General features: G+C 44.1%; 1 protein-coding gene across 1 annotated transcript in view; it reads left to right on the top strand.

Annotated features, from left to right (window-relative positions):
• The first annotated feature begins 16,337 nt into the window (after positions 1–16,337).
• Positions 16,338–19,340, top strand: part of LOC126198784 (vascular endothelial growth factor A-like) — a 101,546-nt gene continuing 98,543 nt past the window's right edge. Inside the window, exon 1 of the mRNA XM_049935350.1 lies at positions 16,338–16,536. Within this exon, the coding sequence (XP_049791307.1) occupies positions 16,354–16,536 (183 nt within the window). The 5' untranslated portion in view covers positions 16,338–16,353. The remainder of the gene's footprint in view (positions 16,537–19,340) is intronic.

Raw genomic sequence — 19,340 nt, 5'->3', positions numbered from 1 at the left:
TTCCATGAAGGTGGCAAAGTGCTGATCTGCCCGAGTGCCCGGGTGATTAGGCGGAGGGCGGAGACTTGGGGCCCAGCGACGGTAATGGCGGGGGCGACATAACCTCTGCGCTGTCCAACACAGACTGGACATCACAGTGCTGCTCGTCTCTTCAACGATGACGCCTAATCCGATAGGGCTTTCAATTAAACAGCTCCCGGTTGATTTTGCGGAAGTGTCTGCGTTATGCCATGTGGGAATGTTCTGGAATAGAGGCTATGCCCAAGCTTCGGCTGCTGTAGCCACTTGTGGTCTTTTCCACTCTCACGCTGTTAACACTCAGCAGTCTGATGACACGGGTGCAGCGACTTCTTTTGAGTTGCAAACTGGCTGGGGTGTCGTTCAGAGGCAGCCAGGGTCTGGATCCTGGGGCGCACTGTCTTCGGCTCTAAGCGTTGCTGTGGTTTCTCCCATTGCTATTGTACCTGCAAAGGAGACTCCTGTCATGCTTAATGGCTCAGTACAGATTGGCGCGTGCTAAACTGAATTTAGCACGCGCCAATCTGTACTGAATTTTTTAGCCATTTTGCAGCTTTTGTAGTTACTGAATAAATATAGCGGTTTTCTACTTTACTTTTCTTAGGAGTATGCGTTTGGCGCCAAGCAAAATTATGGTTTTATAGTTCTGTCCTAAAACCTTTACTGCCATTTACTCGTACTATTCTTCAAACTCATTTCCTTATCATTTCAGTTAATTTAAATAAAGTAAGTAGCACATATGTGCGTTAAAATATGTATTTATGTCATGATGGCTGATTACAGAAATGCAGTGGAGATCTGGTACACAGCTTATTCCTCCAGAATTGTCGCAATAGCCTCGAGACTCAATCTAAAAAGACCACCATGAGTGATATCACGTATCTTTGTCTTGATAAGACACATATTGAGGTTTTAAATCCAACCCTTCCTAGATAATTATGTCGATTAGTCAGTAACGTACTTCAGCCACCGGGATTTGAATGGACTACCAACCTAGCTACGGACACAAGAACATTAAGTAGCACTATACCTTGAACTAAGCGACCTGGATACTTTATTAAGGAATTTAGCTTCATTTGCATTGAATATCTCTATATTGACCTCGAAATTGCTCCGTTCTTTCGTCCAGAGCGCAATCACCGTGCAGCCAAACAGACATACGTTTTCTGTTGCCTCCCAGAGCAATTCGAGGAAAATGCTGGGACGGTTTCTTTGAAGACGCCATTGCCGCTTTCCGTGTAAATTCTAATTTTCTGCCCTTGATTCTTACACACTGTATCCGAAAGAATGTACGGTTTAACCTTTCTATTCGTATTTTCTAAAGTACAGTAAATTTGTAATTAATACCCATTGTCCTCTCAGGAGTTATAGATAGCTGAACTCAAAATAATTAACGTCGCTATTTGGCCGTTGCCTCGTGGGTGACATAGTCTCTATATAGAATAAGGAAACAAATTACAAGCGTTCTGACTATAGATTATATGAACTAAGAAGACAATGCTACAATCTGAAAATATCCGCCACTAAAACTAAAAACGGTGCACTGTACTTGGTTACTACGGCAGATGAGAGAATCCGACTGCTAGAAAAATACGAGGGGGGTTTGAAAAGACCATGCAAAAATAAAAACTACTTACGTGTTTGGGGTAAACCTTTTTTATTGTTTGACAGAGTCTCCTTTTAGACTTATACACGTCGTCTAATGCTGTTATAATTTGTTGATCCCTTCCGAATAATAGGAGTTGTCCAAATCTGCAAAATAGCTATTAGTTGCTGCAATTACCTCCTCATTTGAATAAAACTTTTGTACCGTCAGCCATTTCTTCAAATTGGGGAACAAATAGTAGTCCGAGGGAGCCAAGTCGGGAGAATAGTTGGGATGTGAAACGAGTTGGAATCCTATTTCCATTAATTTCGCGACCACAACTACTGAGGTGTGTGCTGGTGCATTGTCGTGATGGAAAAGGACTTTTTTGCGGTCCAATGGCCGGCGTTTTTCTTGCAGCTCGGTTTTCAAACGGTCCAATAACGATGAGTAATATGCACCTGTAATAGTTTTACCCTTTGCTAGTTTAGTCGATGAGAATTATCCCTTGCAAATCCCAAAAGACAGTCGCCCTAACCTTTCCGGCCGAAGGAATGGTCTTCGCCTTTTTTGGTGCAGATTCTACCTTGGTAACCTATTATATAGATTGTTGTTAGGTCTCAGGAGTATAGTAATGCATCCATGTTTCATCCACAGTGACGAAACGACGCTTAAAGTCCTGCGGATTCTTCCCGAACAGCTGCAAACCATCGTTGCAACACTTCACACGGTTCTGTTTTTGGTCAAGCATGAGCAATCGCGGAACCCATCTTGCGGATAGCTTCCTCATGTCCAAATGTGTATGCAAAATATTATGTACCCATTCATTTGAGATGACCACAGAATTAGCAATCTGATGCATCTTAACTCTTCTGTCATCCATCACCATATCATGGATTTTATCAACGATTTCTGCAGTCGTAACCTCCACAGGGCGTCCAGAACGTTCAGAATCACTTGTTACCATATCGCCACTCCGAAAATTTTGAAACCAATGATAAACTGTTATAATCGAAGGTGCAGAGTCACCGTAATGTTTATCAAGCTTCTCTTTAGTCTCCTGAGGCGTTTTGTCTTTTATAAAGTAATATTTAATCACCACATGAAATTCTTTTTCGTCCATTTTTTGACAACCACTCGACTTCCTTGTTTCACGCGGATGCCAAACACAAAGAAATAGAACAATATGGCTGAAACTTGGTGTGCGTTCTTTCCAAAGATGCTACTAACTAAACATGAGCTCTTTACGTGCCGGTGGTGTCACCTCTCGGACTTTGCACGGACTTTTCAAACGCCTCTCGTACAGTCTGATCTCCTGAAAAATTAATTATTCTGGCCCAGAAACCTCCGTATTCCGTCTCCGTCGCTCATTTGGTTTTCGATTCAGAACATGTAATGATGGATGAAAAATTTAAACGAGATGCAGAGACTGCAGAAGCAAGATTGAAATTTTTGCGTATCTTGCACTTATTTCTGAGGCCAACAGTCTTGCAGTTAATGAGGTAAAACTTGGATTTCACAAAACCATATGAACAAATACGAGCGCATTCTGAAAAGTAATGGCTCCTATTTTTTTTTTTTTTACCCTGTTCTCAATATAGGCTTAGGTACTGGATGACATGAATATTGCTCGGTCGACTTTCCGCTTCGCTGATGCAAGTTGCAACCCTCTGCCACTAGAGGGCTCCGAATTGTAGCTTGTAATAAAGCTCTGTATGGGGAAAGTACGGCCAACTTGCCAATGGCCGCCATTTTGGGCCCACTGCGCCGTTGGTGATACATGTATCACCAGCTGTGCAGTGGGCTCAAAATGGCGGCCTTTGGCAAGTTGGCCGTACTTTCCCCATACAGAGCTTTAGCTTGTAACATGGTGGTGTGTAACTCAGCTATGTTGGTGCATGAGAAACATCATGCTGTAGTCGAGTTCCTAACGGCAGAAAACGTGCCTCCAATTGAAATCTATACAAGAATGAAAGTTGCGTCTGGTGATGATTGTATCAACATCAGTAATGTGGGATGCCGTAATGAAGAAAAAGGTGGTGCTAACGTGTGTGACAGATCTCGGAGTGGAGGGCAGCCCACTGGAACTGACGAGAGTCATCGGAGTCGGGTTGAGGAAATTATTAGAGAAAATCATCGGGTAACAAAGACACAACTCTCAGATTTACATGCCACTATTACAGAACTGCGGTACAGAAAACTTTGTGCACGGCGGGTGCCTCGAATGCTCAGTCCTGGCATGAAACAGAGCAAATTGAGCATCTGTCAAAACTTTGTCAAACAACATTGTGACAGGTGATGAAAACTGGGATCACCGTTTTCACCCGGAAAATAAGAAAGCATCAATGGAGTTTCGCCACAAGGGATCATCGACGCCAAAAAGTTCGATACCATCTCATCAGCGGCAAACTCATGCTCACAGTGATCTGAGATGTTCAAGGTGTGCTACAGTTGGAATTCGTGCATAAGGGCACCCCAGTAAACTCTGCAAGGTACTGCCAGACCCTCAGAAAACTGAAAGCACGGATTCGAAGAGCCTGTCCACACAATGCCAGACACGACATAATCGCGGTGACATCGATAACAATCCGATGCCTTGGGCTCGCTGTCCCGGCTTTCGGGTTTTCATGTTTCCAGGACTTCACTTTGATAGTGATGAAGCGATACAAGTAGAGGTGACGTTGTGGATCTGTCAACAAAGTGACAGTGATGGTATCAACAAACTGATCCCTCGTTGGGATAAATATCTTCGTTGCCGGAGCGACTGATTAGGAAATAAATATGCAGATGTGAAGAATAAAGATATAGAAAGTTAATACTTTTTTATTTAAAAAGATTTAAGAATTTTCACATAAAAAATTCGAAAGCATTACTGTTCAGCACGCCTTCGTATATTTTGATCGACTTCAATGGAAATAATGGCTTTAAAGTAGCTACCGGTACATTTCCTGCGTAGCACATCGGCGTCGTGAGTGATGCTTGCAATGCTGAATGGTCTGCTCACGAACACCTCTCCTGTGCCAAAATTTTTATCTCGTAATCCCAGAGTAGCACTTGCAACTTACGCCTCAATTTTTTGTTGGATGTATTCCAGTCTCTGCTTTCTATACAGTTTTTACCCTCTAAAGCTCCCTTTAGTACCATAGAAGTTATTCCCATTCGTCTTAACGGATGTCCTATTATCGTCCCGCTTTTCTTTCCATACACGTTGAAGACTGTCAGCTTTTCTACAGAAAACTATGTCATATTTCTTCATTACTAATGCTTTGCCTAATAAACCACTGAGTAGACAATAAACCTCTAAATCTTCATACTGCAGCTATAGCCTGTGTCACTTTCGCAAACCATCCTAACAAGCAACCCACAATTTGGAAACATTGCAGGTTTGTAGGTTCGAGACCTTAGGCATCCTTTCCAAAGGCAGCTATTTATTTGGTTTTAAAGTGTGCTGAATTTATCGAGGAAATAATCCTGCATAGATTAAAATCTGAAGAGTATCCCACAGCTATTGTTCAATTAATTATTGCCATTAAAGCGCCAGAATGTCAAAATCTGTTCAAATCTGTTGCGACTCCGAGTCTACGAAAATGTTGGGGTGGTTATTAGAGGGTCAGTTGACCAATAATCTTTCCACCGCTGTTTTCTTGTTTGTCCCAAAAAATAATTAGATCGAAGAATTTCTTCTTATCTTTTTGTGTAACAGAAGGCCACTGGAGTTCTTTAGGCGACGCTTTACGTTTCGCTGAGGTTTGACCATAATATACACTCCTGGAAATTGAAATAAGAACACCGTGAATTCATTGTCCCAGGAAGGGGAAACTTTATTGACACATTCCTGGGGTCAGATACATCACATGATCACACTGACAGAACCACAGGCACATAGACACAGGCAACAGAGCATGCACAATTTCGGCACTAGTACAGTGTATATCCACCTTTCGCAGCAATGCTGGTTGCTATTCTCCCATGGAGACGATCGTAGAGATGCTGGATGTAGTCCTGTGGAACGGCTTGCCATGCCATTTCCACCTGGCGCCTCAGTTGGACCAGCGTTCGTGCTGGACGTGCAGACCGCGTGAGACGACGCTTCATCCAGTCCCAAACATGCTCAATGGGGGACAGATCCGGAGATCCTGCTGGCCAGGGTAGTTGACTTACACCTTCTAGAGCACATTGGGTGGCACGGGATACATGCGGACGTGCATTGTCCTGTTGGAACAGCAAGTTCCCTTGCCGGTCTAGGAATGGTAGAACGATGGGTTCGATGACGGTTTGGATGTACCGTGCACTATTCAGTGTCCCCTCGACGATCACCAGTGGTGTACGGCCAGTGTAGGAGATCGCTCCCCACACCATGATGCCGGGTGTTGGCCCTGTGTGCCTCGGTCGTATGCAGTCCTGATTGTGGCGCTCACCTGCACGGCGCCAAACACGCATACGACCATCATTGGCACCAAGGCAGAAGCGACTCTCATCGCTGAAGACGACACGTCTCCATTCGTCCCTCCATTCACGCCTGTCGCGACACCACTGGAGGCGGGCTGCACGATGTTGGGGCGTGAGCGGAAGACGGCCTAACGGTGTGCGGGACCGTAGCCCAGCTTCATGGAGACGGTTGCGAATGGTCCTCGCCGATACCCCAGGAGCAACAGTGTCCCTAATTTGCTGGGAAGTGGCGGTGCGGTTCCCTACGGCACTGCGTAGGATCCTACGGTCTTGGCGTGCATCCGTGCGTCGCTGCGGTCCGGTCCCAGGTCGACGGGCACGTGCACCTTCCGCCGACCACTGGCGACAACATCGATGTACTGTGGAGACCTCACGCCCCACGTGTTGAGCAATTCGGCGGTACGTCCACCCGGCCTCCCGCATGCCCACTATACGCCCTCGCTCAAAGTCCGTCAACTGCACATACGGTTCACGTCCACGCTGTCGCGGCATGCTACCAGTGTTAAAGACTGCGATGGAGCTCCGTATGCCACGGAAAACTGGCTGACACTGACGGCGGCGGTGCACAAATGCTGCGCAGCTAGCGCCATTCGACGGCCAACACCGCGGTTCCTGGTGTGTCCGCTGTGCCGTGCGTGTGATCATTGCTTGTACAGGCCTCTCGCAGTGTCCGGAGCAAGTATGGTGGGTCTGACACACCGGTGTCAATGTGTTCTTTTTTCCATTTCCAGGAGTGTATATACAACTCCTCGCAAAATGTTGCAACCAAGACGTCACCAAAGATCAGGTTAACCACATTGGCTACAGAACCACATGGCGTTGGAAATGCAATGACACCTGGATCACCTCCATGCAGTTTCATTTGACAGCATTGCCATGTTACACTTCTTTACAGTTTAAAAATGTCACTGTCACTGGAATCGTCCTCAGAACCATAAATTCATTTCTTCACACAGTCATTCGGATCTTTATTCCCACTAAGAACATCTGGATATGCATCGTCAAAACCTCCAAAAGTATTTCAGAGTTGTTCATTTCCTTCCTTTTCTGAATAGGGCCATATCCAGGACAGGAAGAATTTCAAGATAAAAATGATACCTTTTTGAAGTATCAAAATATACTCACAATGCTAATTAGAAAAGGGTAAATGAAGGCAATCACGTTTTCTACTTTCCCTACGGGTGTAAACACCTAATTCGACGAAGTCTACAGGTAGCGTGTGTGGCAAACACAAGTTATCTCGCAATCCCTCTGCAACCGACGGCGCGCGAAAAAGGAGTAAACTTGAATCCTTCCCCAGTACATTAATGTAAAGACTGTAAATGAACTATAGCCGTATTTTCTATCATTTGCATTTAGTACAAATAATCATATATAATTAAAGCAGGATAAGAAGCATTGCTGGTAACACTTAAGACAGGGCATTATTGCTCTATCGGTGCGTAATCTTGTTGTTGCTGTCTTAAGTTCGAAGACGGTTTGATGCAGTTTTTCCTCAATTCGATTCAGTACTTCCTCATTAGTTATTCGATCTATTCATCAAATCATAAGTATTCTTCTGTAACGCCACGTTTCAAAACCTTTTATTCTCTTCCTGTCTGAGCCGTTTATCGTCCACGTTTCACTTCTGGGCAAGACTACATTCAAATACATTCAAAAACGACTTCAAAAGCTTAAATTTACATAAGATGTTGACAAATTCCACTTTTTCAGAAACGATTTTCTTACTATTGCCAGTCTGCATTGTATATCCTCTCAACTTCTGCCATCATTAGTTATTTTTCTGCCCAAATGCCAAAACTCATCTATTACTCTTCAGGGTCTCATTTCTTAATCTAATTCTCTCACCATTGCCTCATTTAACTCGACTATATTCCGTTACCCTATATTTACTTTTATTGACATTTATCTTATAGCATCATTTCAAGACACTACCCATTTCGTTCAACTGCTCTTCGAAATTCTTTGCCTTCCCTTACAGAATTACAATGTCGCGGACATAGAGCATAGATTACATAAATGTCTCACTCCTTTTTCTATTTGTGTTTTTCTTTCATTTACTTTTCATGTCCTTCGACTCTTATAACTGCAGCCTAGTTTCTGTACAAGTCATAAATCACCTTTCGCTCTCTGTATTTTATCTCTGCTACCTTCAGAATTTCAAAGCGCATATATCATTCAATTAGTAATAGCGCAGAATAGGCAGCAACTAAAGATAGTATTAGGTTATGATCACGATAGAACTATCTCGCTCTTTTCCTGCAGCAAGAAAGGATTTTTAAAAGTGAATAAAAAGTGATGCCAGACGAAAACTGAACGAAGGCTAGTATAAAAATTGCGGATGTAACAGTTTTACCACAGTAACAATAGAACTACACCGAAGCGCCAAAGAAACTAATACACCTGAATAATATCATGTAGGCCCCCGTGAGCACGCAGAAGTGCCGCAACACGACGTGGCATGGACTCGACTAACGTCTGAAGTATTACTGGAGGTAACTGACACCACGAATTCTGCAGAGCTGTCTATAAATCCGCAAGATTACGAGGGGGTGGAGATCGCTTCTGAACAACACTTTGCAAAGCATTCCAGATATGCTCAATAATGTTCATGTCTAGGGAGTTTGGTGGCCAGCGGAAGTGTTTAAGCTCAGAAGAGTGTTCCTGGAGCCACTTGTAGCAATTCTGGATGTGTGGGGTGTTGCATTGTTCTGCTGTAATCGCCCAAGTCCGTCGGAATGCACAACGGACATGAATAGACACAGGTGATCAAACAGGATGCTTACGTATGTGTCACCTGTCAGAGTCGTATCTAGAAGTATCAGGGGTCCCATATCAATCCTACTACACACGTCCCACATCATTACAGAGCCTCCACCAGCTGTAACAGTCCCTTGCTGACATGCAGGGTCCATGGATCCATGAGTTGTCTCCATACCCGTACTCGTCCAGCCTTCGTCTCCGAAAGCCCATATCGATGATGTTTCGTTGAATGGTTCGCTCGCTGTCACTTGTTGATCGTCCAGCATTGAAATCTGTAGAAATTTACGGAAAGGCTGCACTTCTGTCACGTTGAACGATTCTCTTCAGTCGTCGTTGGACCCGTTCTTGCAGGATCTTTTTCAGGCCGCAGCCATGTCGGAGATTTGATGCTTTACCGGATTCCTGATATTCACGGTACACTCATGAAATGGTCGTAAGGGGAAAATCCTCACTTCATCGCTACCTCGGAGATGCTGTGTCCCATGGATCGTGCGCCGACTACAACACCATGCTCAAACTCACTTAAATCTTGATAACCTGCCATTGTAGCAGCAGTAACCGATCTAAAACAGCGCCAGACACATGTTGTCTTATATAGACGTTGCCGACTGCACCGCCGTATTCTGCATGTTTACATATCTCTGTATTTGAATACGCGTGACTATACCAGTTTCTTTCGCGCTTCAGTGTATTAGGTTGCTTCATAAGGTCGTACCGTTTTTCCATAAGGTTAATAAACACAACAGATACACATAACAGAGACTGTAGTCACCAAGTTTATATTCTCCTTCAATATTTACAACAATCTGCAAACGCTGGGGTAACTGTTCGATTCCGCAAATATAGAAAACACGTAATTTTGAGGCGAAGAATTCGTCTAGCCATTACGGAGCGCATTTTCATCCGGAAATGGAGTTCTGGGAAGGTTGTTCGATAAGGAGCCGAAAAGGTAGAAACCTGAGCCCGCAAGATCAGGTGAATAGGATGGGTGCGCAATGAGTTCCCAACCGAACTCCTGTATACCATTTTTTGTCAGTCTAGCAGAATGCGAGCGGCGTTATCGTGGGTAACATTATTTCACGCAGTCTTCCTGCTCGTTGTTCTTGGACTGCGTCTGCAAGACGGCTCAGCCCCAATAAACGTCAGCGATTATGGTTACACCTAGGGGAAGAATTCTAGTGCACCGCAACGTCGATGTTCCACCAGGTGCAAAACGTTATCCTTTGTGGATGCGCGAAGGTCTTAGTACGAGGAGTTGCTGCTTTGTTTGGAATCAACCATTCCTTTCTTTCCCTTATCTTACCATAAAGACACCATTTCTCATCGCAAGTAACGGTAAAGGATAGGAATGGTCCGTGTTGCTCAGGAGCCAACTGTTGACGAGCGAGCACAGATGCACATATGGCCAGCCGCTGATTTTTGTGATTTTGGCTTAGAGCATACGGTAGCAATACACCAGATTTTGAACCTTTCTCACTGCATCCAATGTCACACGATGATGGAATGATCACGGTTCATCACATTTGCCATTTGTCGACTACACTGACGTGAATCATTGTGGATTAACACATTTAAGCGATCTTCATCGAACCACGAAGGTCTCCTAAACGTGGAGAGTCGCTAATGTCAAAACGATCCTCCTTAAAACGAGAAAACCATTTTCTTTCCGTACTCTGTCCAGTGACATTATCCTCATACACGGCGCAAATGTCCGCTGCTGTCACCCCCCTGTCGAACTTAAACAGAACAATATGTCGGAAATGTTCCGATTTCTCTTCATGGCACTCCATTTGCTAGGGTCCTCACCTCCATTCACTATTTCCAAATGACAAAATACCAATATGTAAACTCAAATAGGAACAGTGAACTAAAAATAAAAAATGACAATCTATAAATAAACCCATAGTAACCGGGATACCAACAAGCAAAACAAAATCGCTACTAACTTATGCACCAACCTAATAGAAAAAAAATTGCAAATGTAAAACGAAAAACAAACTTTTTTAGCGAATAACTATAAACTATAACGATACATTTTAGTCATCTTGCTAACAGACGCAACGTCAATCAAATTTGCAACTTTAATATTCTGGTCTGCTTCTTTCAATTTCTTTTGTCTGCCTGCAGTGTCTCTTCTGCCATTTCCTCTAAATGAACAAACTTTTGGCATTATGTTCAGGTGTGAGAGCCATTTTTCTTTATTTTATTTTATTTCTTCTTCGATTTTAAAAATATGCTATTCTTTTCGAATAATGTAATTATCAAAACTGTTCAGTCTCGTGTATTCTTCACGGACTTCAAGGCATCTCATTTCTCATGTGAGTATATTATTAACAAGATGTTTTGTATTCGTCAGCCAAGTCTTGACCGTACAGGAAACTTTATACTTCCTCTTTCTCCTAGACATTGTTCTGAAGATTGTCGTGGTACTTTTCAGTTTCTGATCGATGTTACTATCAGTGTCATACGTTATATCGCAGCCAAAGTATTAGAACTGAGACACTCATTCAATATGTTTATTATCTAGAGTTACTGTAGTTCAGTCTGGATATTTGCCCCTAAAAGCCTTGGCATCCTGTACACTGGCCGGCCGCGGTGGTCTCGCGGTTCTAGGCGCGCAGTCCGGAACCGTGCGACTGCTACGGTCGCAGGTTCGAATCCTGCCTCGGGCATGGATGTGTGTGATGTCCTTAGGTTAGTTAGGTTTAACTAGTTCTAAGTTCTAGGGGACTGATAACCACAGCAGTTGAGTCCCATAGTGCTCAGAGCCATTTGAACCATCATGTACACTGATTTTTGTGGTATAATCGTATCTCGAGTAGATCTGTTGAAGATAGTACTCGGATCTTTAAAGGTAGTCCTCAGTTTTCTTAGAAAACATTACAAGCAAATAGTATTGAATTTAAGCGCATTTATTTATGTGGTTTAATTGCTCCATTCTCTAATTACGTCATCTATGCAAATGGTAAGATATAAACCACGTTATCCACGTGTTCCCCAGGTGATATCCTGGTCTTTTAATGTAAAACAAATTTATTTTACTTCCGTCAATGATCACTAAACTTTTGGTCGTTAAATACCAGTTTCGGTCAGCAATGACCTTCTTCAGATCTGCAGCAAAAAATGGGAAATGAAAAATAGCTAGTGGACATATTACTTCTTAAAACAATAAAATATGCCTTAGTGGAAAACTGTTACTCGCTACTGTTCCTAACAAACTGCAGTTTTCATTTTAAGTGATGAGTCTGCAAGTAATGAGCATCCGTGCTCGAGCCACGGCCAGACCCAAACTTCCATACGTCGTCATTCGTGCGTTACAACATGTACTCGTACACACATTATGTAGTTCCTGTACAGGGGAGGCCATCTTAACTGAAAGTCGCTGCCTGGTATCGACGGATAAATACGATATTGCAATGCCTGTGTTGTTAAGAAGAACGGTGCGATGTTCCTTCGGATATGTAAGCATATACGAAAAAACAGGCACTATGGCGACCACAGCAGTTATGAAATACATGAAATGTATTCGCAGCTCTAATAGGGAATGACAGTAAAAATTTGTGCCTGGCCGAGACTCGAACCAGTATTTCCCGCTTTACGCGAGCGGTCACCTTAACCGATTTCGCTAACCGTGCACGACCGACGGCTAGACGCAAAGTTCCTTATGTCTTCTTTCCTGCGAGCTTGCCCGAAGGAACATTGCGTAGTTCTTCTTGACAGCTTGGAAAATCGTATCAGATTTGACAGAGGTTGCAGACGGATGACCGTTCTAATGTGGGGTTGGATGGATGGGGAAGAGTTATAGTTGAGAGGATGGATAAATTTCGGATTTCATTATCTGGGAAAGTGAATCGGTTAATAATAACGAGCGCATGGCATTGGTGGCCGGGAGACCCCTCGCGGGGCGGTTCGGCCGTCGCTCCGCAAGTTCTTTAACGCCACTACGGTGACTTGCGAGTGAACGAGGGTGAAATGATGATGAAAGACACACAACACCCAGTCATCTCGAGCCAGAGAAAATCCCTGACCCCGCCGGAAATCGAACCCGGGACCCCGTGCGCGGGAAGGGAGAACGCTACTGCAAGACCACGAGCCGCGGACAATCGGTTAATGTTTCGTTGTAAAAGGAAATGGAGAGTGTAGTTGTAGCATTGGTGGAATGCGTCAGTATAGAGGTAGCTACATGTCAGTATTCGAAATTGGAGGGGAGGCAATAGGATTGTTGGAGTCGAGTTTCTGAATAGTGTAGGATGTATGGAGGTGTTCAATGTGTGTGAGGGAGGTAGGAATTAGACGTGATGTAAAATATCCATATGGGAGGAAGATAAGGCAGCGTGCATGGCGTTCAAGGATTTGGAGGGAGTGATAGAACTTTGGTGGAACAGATTTACATCTGACATTGGTGCAGGGAGGGATACGTCGAATCAAGGCTTGAAGGACTAGAGGAGAGTGGGGAGCCGCAATTTCCATGTCAGCCAGTTACACTACTGGTCACACGAATTTGACGTGCTACAGACGCGAAATTTAACCGACAGGAAGAACATGCTGTGATGTGCAAATGATTAGCTTTTCAGAGCATTCACACAAGGTTGGGGCAGGTGGCGACACCTACAACGTGCTGACATGAGGAAAGTTTCCAACTGATTTCTCATACACAAACAGCAGTTGACCCGCGTTGCCCAGTGAAACGTTGTTGTCGTGCCTCGTATAAGGAGGAGAAATTCGTACCATCACGTTTCCGACTTCGATAAAGGTCGGATTGTAGCCTATCGCGATTGCGGTTTATCGTATCGCGACATTGCTGCTCGCGTTGGTCGAGATCCAATGACTGTTAGCAGAATATGGAATCGGTGGGTTCAGGAGGATAATACGGAACGCCGTGCTGGATCCCAACGGCCTCGTATCACTAGCAGTCGAGATGACAGGCATCTTATCCGCATGGCTGTAACGGATCGTGCAGCCACGTCTCGATCCCTGAGTCAACAGATGGGGACGTTTGCAAGACAACAACCATCTGCACGAACGGTTCGACGAAGTTTGCAGCAGCATGGACTATCAGCTCGGAGACCATGGCTGCGGTTACCCTTGACGCTGCATCACAGACAGGAGCGCCTGCGATGATGTACTCAACGACGAACCTGGGTGCACGAATGGCAAAACGTCATTTTTTCGGATGAATCCAGGTTCTGTTTACAGCATCATCATGGTCGCATCCGTGTTTGGCGACATCGCGGTGAACGCACATTGGAAGCGTGTAATCGTCATCGACATACTGGCGTATCACCCGGCGTGATGGTATGGGGTGCCATTGATTACACTGTAAGTAGGCTGTTTAGGTTTTTATATTGGTAACGCCACGTAGCGCTCTGATGAAAATCACTGGCTGTGCTGTGTGCAGTCTGTGGCTAGTTTGCATTGTTGGCTGCCATTGTAGTGTTGGGCTGTTGGCTGTTAACAGCGCGTAGCGTTGCGCAGTTGGAGGTGAGCCGCCAGCAGTGGTGGATGTGGGGAAGTGAGATGGCGGATTTTTGAGAATGGACAATCTGGAGGTGTGTCCGTCACAAACAGTACATTTGTAAGAATGGATATTATGACTATTAAGGTAAATACATTGTTTGTTCTCTAGTAAAATCTTTCATTTGCTAACTATGCCTATCAGTAGTTAGTGCCTTCCGTAGTTTGAATCTTTTATTTAGCTGGCAGTAGTGGCGCTCGCTGTATTGCAATAGTTCGAGTAACGAAGATTTTTGTGAGGTAAGTGATTTGTGAAAGGTGTAGGTTAATGTTAGTCAGGGCCATTCTTTTGTAGGGATTATTGAAAGTCAGATTCCGTTGCGCTAAAAATATTGTGTGTCAGTTTAAGCACAGTCTTGTATAATTTTTCCAAGGCGACATTTCAATACGTCTCGGTCACCTGTTGTTCGCATTGACGGCACTTTGAATAGTGGACGTTACATTTCAGATGTGTTACGACCCGTGGCTCTACCCTTCATTCGATCCCTGCGAAACCCTACATTTCAGCAGGATAATGCACGACCGCATGTTGTAGGTCCTGTACGGGCCTTTCTGAATACAGAAAATGTTCGACTGTTGCCCTGGCCAGCACATTCTCCAATCTCTCACCAACTGAAAACGTCTGGTCAATGGTGGCCGAGCAACTGGCTCGTCACGATACGCCAGTCACTACTCTTGATGAAGTGTGGTATCGTGTTGAAACTGCATGGACAGCTGTACCTGTACACGCCATCCAAGCTCTGTTTGACTCAATGCCCAGACGTATGAAGGCCGTTATTACGGCCAGAGGTGGTTGCTCTGGGTACTGATTTCTCACGATCTATGCACCCAAATTTCGTGAAAATGTAATCACATGTCAGTTCTAGTATAATATATTTGTCCAATGAATACTCGTTTATCATCTGCACTTCTTCTTGGTGTAGCAATTTTAATGGCCAGTAGTGTAGTAATTTATTGTAGACTTGCTGTTGGATAGTTAGTATGCGGGGTTTTCATGATAGTTTCAGTCAAATGCTAGTACAACATATGTTAGTGTTTCTTAGTAGGGTAAGATCATCGTAACTGGCGATGATGATGATGTTTAGTTTGTGGAGCGCTCAACTGCGCGGTCATCAGCACCTGTACAAAGTCCCAACTTTTACACTACCCAATTTTTTTATACAGTCCAACCTATACACTGTCACGAATGATGAGGGTGATGAAATGATGAGGACAACACAAACAGCCAATCCCCAGACAGAGAAAATCTCCAACCCTGCCGGGAATCGAACCCAGGACCCCGTGATCCAGAGGCAGCAACGCTAGCTACTAGACCAAGATGCGGACGTATAGCTGGTGAGGTAGTCCTCATGGAAGAGAAAGCTCTGAGCGGTTGGTCCAATAATTATTGCTTGAGTTTTGCAAGGGTTTCGGTTGAGAAGTCACTGCTTACGCCAGCAGGTAAATAGTTTAAGATATATCTGGAGGAATCAATGGGATTACTGGAGTGTAGAGTAGAAGGTTAGGAAAGCGGTGTCGTCAGCTTATTGACGGAGGTGAACAGGTTGTGTTTGTAGCATATCGGCAGTGTAGAGAATATAAGGAAGGGGAGATAGGGCAATCCCTTTGGGTACGCCTGCAGTAGGGTCGAAGGTGTGGGAATTGGTATTGTTAATGTTGACAAATTCATGACCTCCATTATCTAATTACCTCATATATGCACATATCAAAAAGAGTAGGTGATATGCCACAAATCTGACGTACTCCTCGGCTGACATTCTGGTCATCCTAATAAAGCTCTGCGTGTCTCACAATTCCCGAGAAATCCGCGGGGACGACGTCTCCTGCGTCTCGACGACTTCCGTCCACTGGACTTGAGAGCGGAGCCCGTCAATCTTTTCGGGGAAGCCCGAAGATACTGGACGTGACGCAAACTGCGAGTCCCTTCACGCCAGGTGGCAGCAGCTTCGCCTCGAGCCGTTCTACTTGTATGCCGGTGCGCCGCGGCAGGTGTTCAGTAGCTCTACGACAGTCGGCCGGTGAGGATGGTGTCAGCTGCGTGCAGGGGAGCGTTCTGCGCGGCGACGGCGCTGCTACTGCTGCTGCAGGTGGTGGGCGCGGCAGAGTTCGCCAGGCAGGGCTACAGCAGGCGACGGGGCATGAAGATACCGCGCATCACCACCACGTCGACGACGAGCACCCAGGCTCCAGAACACCCGCCAATGCAGGTATGCGAGTGCTAAGACCCGCGCCTATCGGTATATTTTCTGCTCCGTTTCCACTCGATTGCTGCAGTTGAACGCAGCGCTTTGACAGCTGTGGCTAAGATCGTGGTTGGCGTTCACGCTTCTCAGCTACGTCCTTCACGCTGACACCTGCACCAGTTTACATTACCGTGAGTCTTGATGGTGGCCGGCCGCAACGGAGAGCTTCGCTGCGGTTTCTGGTTCGTACATGATTATATAGAGTTCAAGCAATGTTAAAAAATATATCGGCTCAACCACTTGTTGAGCCGATATATTTTTTAACATTGACATTCACAACTACGACCTCTCATCCAGTATGGATAAAATCTAAGAGTTCAAGCAGTTTGTGCCCCCCCCCCCCCTTCTCTCTCTCTCTCTCTCTCTCTCTCATATACATCTATTTCTCTCTCTGAAATTTTAGTTGTGGCGACGGATAGGTTTGTAGCGTTAACTCAATGTCTAGGATAGGATTAAAAGTGATAATTCTGTAGTGAGTTGGCGAGGCCGACGAATGTGGCTGTGAAGTAAAGGCTGTGCTACCAGATTGATTTATAGCGTAACATGTCAAAGTAAGCTCCATATGAAACTTACTGACATTTATCGACGGGTATTTAAAGTCCATGTATGCAATTTCTAAATAAGAACAAAGCAAAAAAATATGCACTTATTACGACACGCGTTTCGTTTTACTGATTTAAAACGCCGTCAGTGGTAGCATTTTTGTCATATTTCAACTTCGTCTGTTCTCACACTGTCCAGGTATTGTCAAGGTTGTTTTTGATTTAAAGTTACATTGGTTGCCACCACTACAAATTTCGTGAAACATGACAAAATGTGGTACCAATAGTGTTTGTTTACGTTCTCGTGGTTAAAATTACGTCTGTAAGTTGTGTATGTGTAGTGTTGCCAACTGAAGGCTAGTTTTCGGACACTATGGCCACACAAATGAAGAAATCACTTTGGCATATTTAACTAACCTGTCGCTTTAAAAGCTAAAACTGCACCGCAAATTTAGAAAAGCTCTATTACGAACACAAATCTCCGTCGAGTATTTTTGTGCGTTTTATGTAGATGCACCGTATGGAATAGCTACATAGCTCTAACCACCATAATTTGTTTCCAGTGTGTATGTTGAACTTGCCGGGAGAATGTAGTGACAGCTAAGGCACATCCATTTCGCGAAACAGATTCATGAACTATCCTTTCATAAACGGACAGATTGATGAGATATTTCTTTTTATTTCCTCCTCGGGCGTTAAAGACATAGTCGAAAAGTCATGATGTGTCAGTGAGTGAAACAGTTCTTGATCCGCATTGACTTCAGTGAGACGAAAATACAAAGAACACACAAACTTCGTCAATAATGGAAAGTGAATTGCAATTGCTAGCTATGAAAGTGGAAACATCTACTAAATACATTGTGAGTATGTGTAACTTAAAAGGGAAACTACATAACAGGGCGCGACTAGGATCCAAAATGCATATTCGCAAGACTTCTGCAAACTCACTACGGTCCGTTGGCACTGTTTTGGCTTATCGCTTGTAGTAAGCGCATCGTAGGAGTAAAAGAAAAGCGTCATTATTTTCAAAACTGGTCAAGAGGCACGAAGAAACAGAAGTGTGCTACAAAGCATCACTTAATTTGAATGAATGCGTGTTTCGGTAAATAACTTAGAAAAATTCGCTATCCCAACGTTGTATTAAATGTGTTAAAAATGTAAACATAAGTTTCAGCCAAAAATAGGTACAAAAGCTACTTTTCGCACTGCACGGTGCCGGCTCTGCAAGGTACGTTGGCTTCTAGCCTCCTCCCACCCCCGCCCCCTCGCCGCCCCTTCCCGCTGACCCACAAAAAAAGATCAGTTTTAGCAGTACACACGTACTGCGGAAAACGAAGCTCTAAATTGTAATATTATACTGATCAGATAAAAGTACCACAGTTATAATACATAAGTTAATTCAGTGATGAGAAGTAAGATGTAATTATAAAAAAGAGCAGTATAGAAACACCACGAGAAACAATAATCCAAAACATTAATCGTGGCCGCTACTGTCTGTAGGTACAGTGGTAATTTTCTCGACAATTTTATTTTTGCGTCTGTGCCACTAATGTAAGTTCGGTCACGAAATCTGATGTTTTAAGCTTTTAGTATGACAAAGTGTAAGATAGTTCTTGAGTTCGAAGGAAAGGTGATTTTTAACAGCTGAACTTAGATACGAGAGGCCGACACTATGACAGCTCAGCTACCAGTACCAGGGGATAAACAGCCTACAACGTAACTTTGCAAGGCAATTTTTAATAGTTTCTCGAATTTCTGCCCAAATTTCGACGCCCTATGTGTCTGTCTAGTGCTGCGAACTGCATACAACGCATTCGTGTGGAATTAATGCTAGATTTCGATGTGTTGAATTTACAGTCTCAATTTTTTTCTGTGTTTCACAGGATTATTTTTGATCATGTTAAGTTTATTTGCAACATTCCACACCGACGAACCAGAACAAATATTAACAGAATTGGACTGTCTCGAAATAAATTTGCAGGAATCTAACTAGTTAGGATTAGCAGACAGTTTGTTGCTGTTGGAGTTTTATCTCTGTCGACAAAGTCTTTATTTACAATTTCAATTTTGGCAGTGATGCGCAACGGGTCCGCTCTGTTGAAGGAATTATCCCAATTATAACAAGGAGTAAACTAAAATCGTGGTGGAGGTTCTAATGTTTTCCATTGCCGACTAAGCTGTTGTTATCACTGTAGCGCCTCGTGGATCTTCCTCGCACGACATATG

This window comes from Schistocerca nitens, chromosome 8 (genome assembly GCF_023898315.1).
Source record: "Schistocerca nitens isolate TAMUIC-IGC-003100 chromosome 8, iqSchNite1.1, whole genome shotgun sequence".
Taxonomy (NCBI): domain Eukaryota; kingdom Metazoa; phylum Arthropoda; class Insecta; order Orthoptera; family Acrididae; genus Schistocerca; species Schistocerca nitens.
This window is presented reverse-complemented; position numbering and strand designations above follow the sequence as displayed.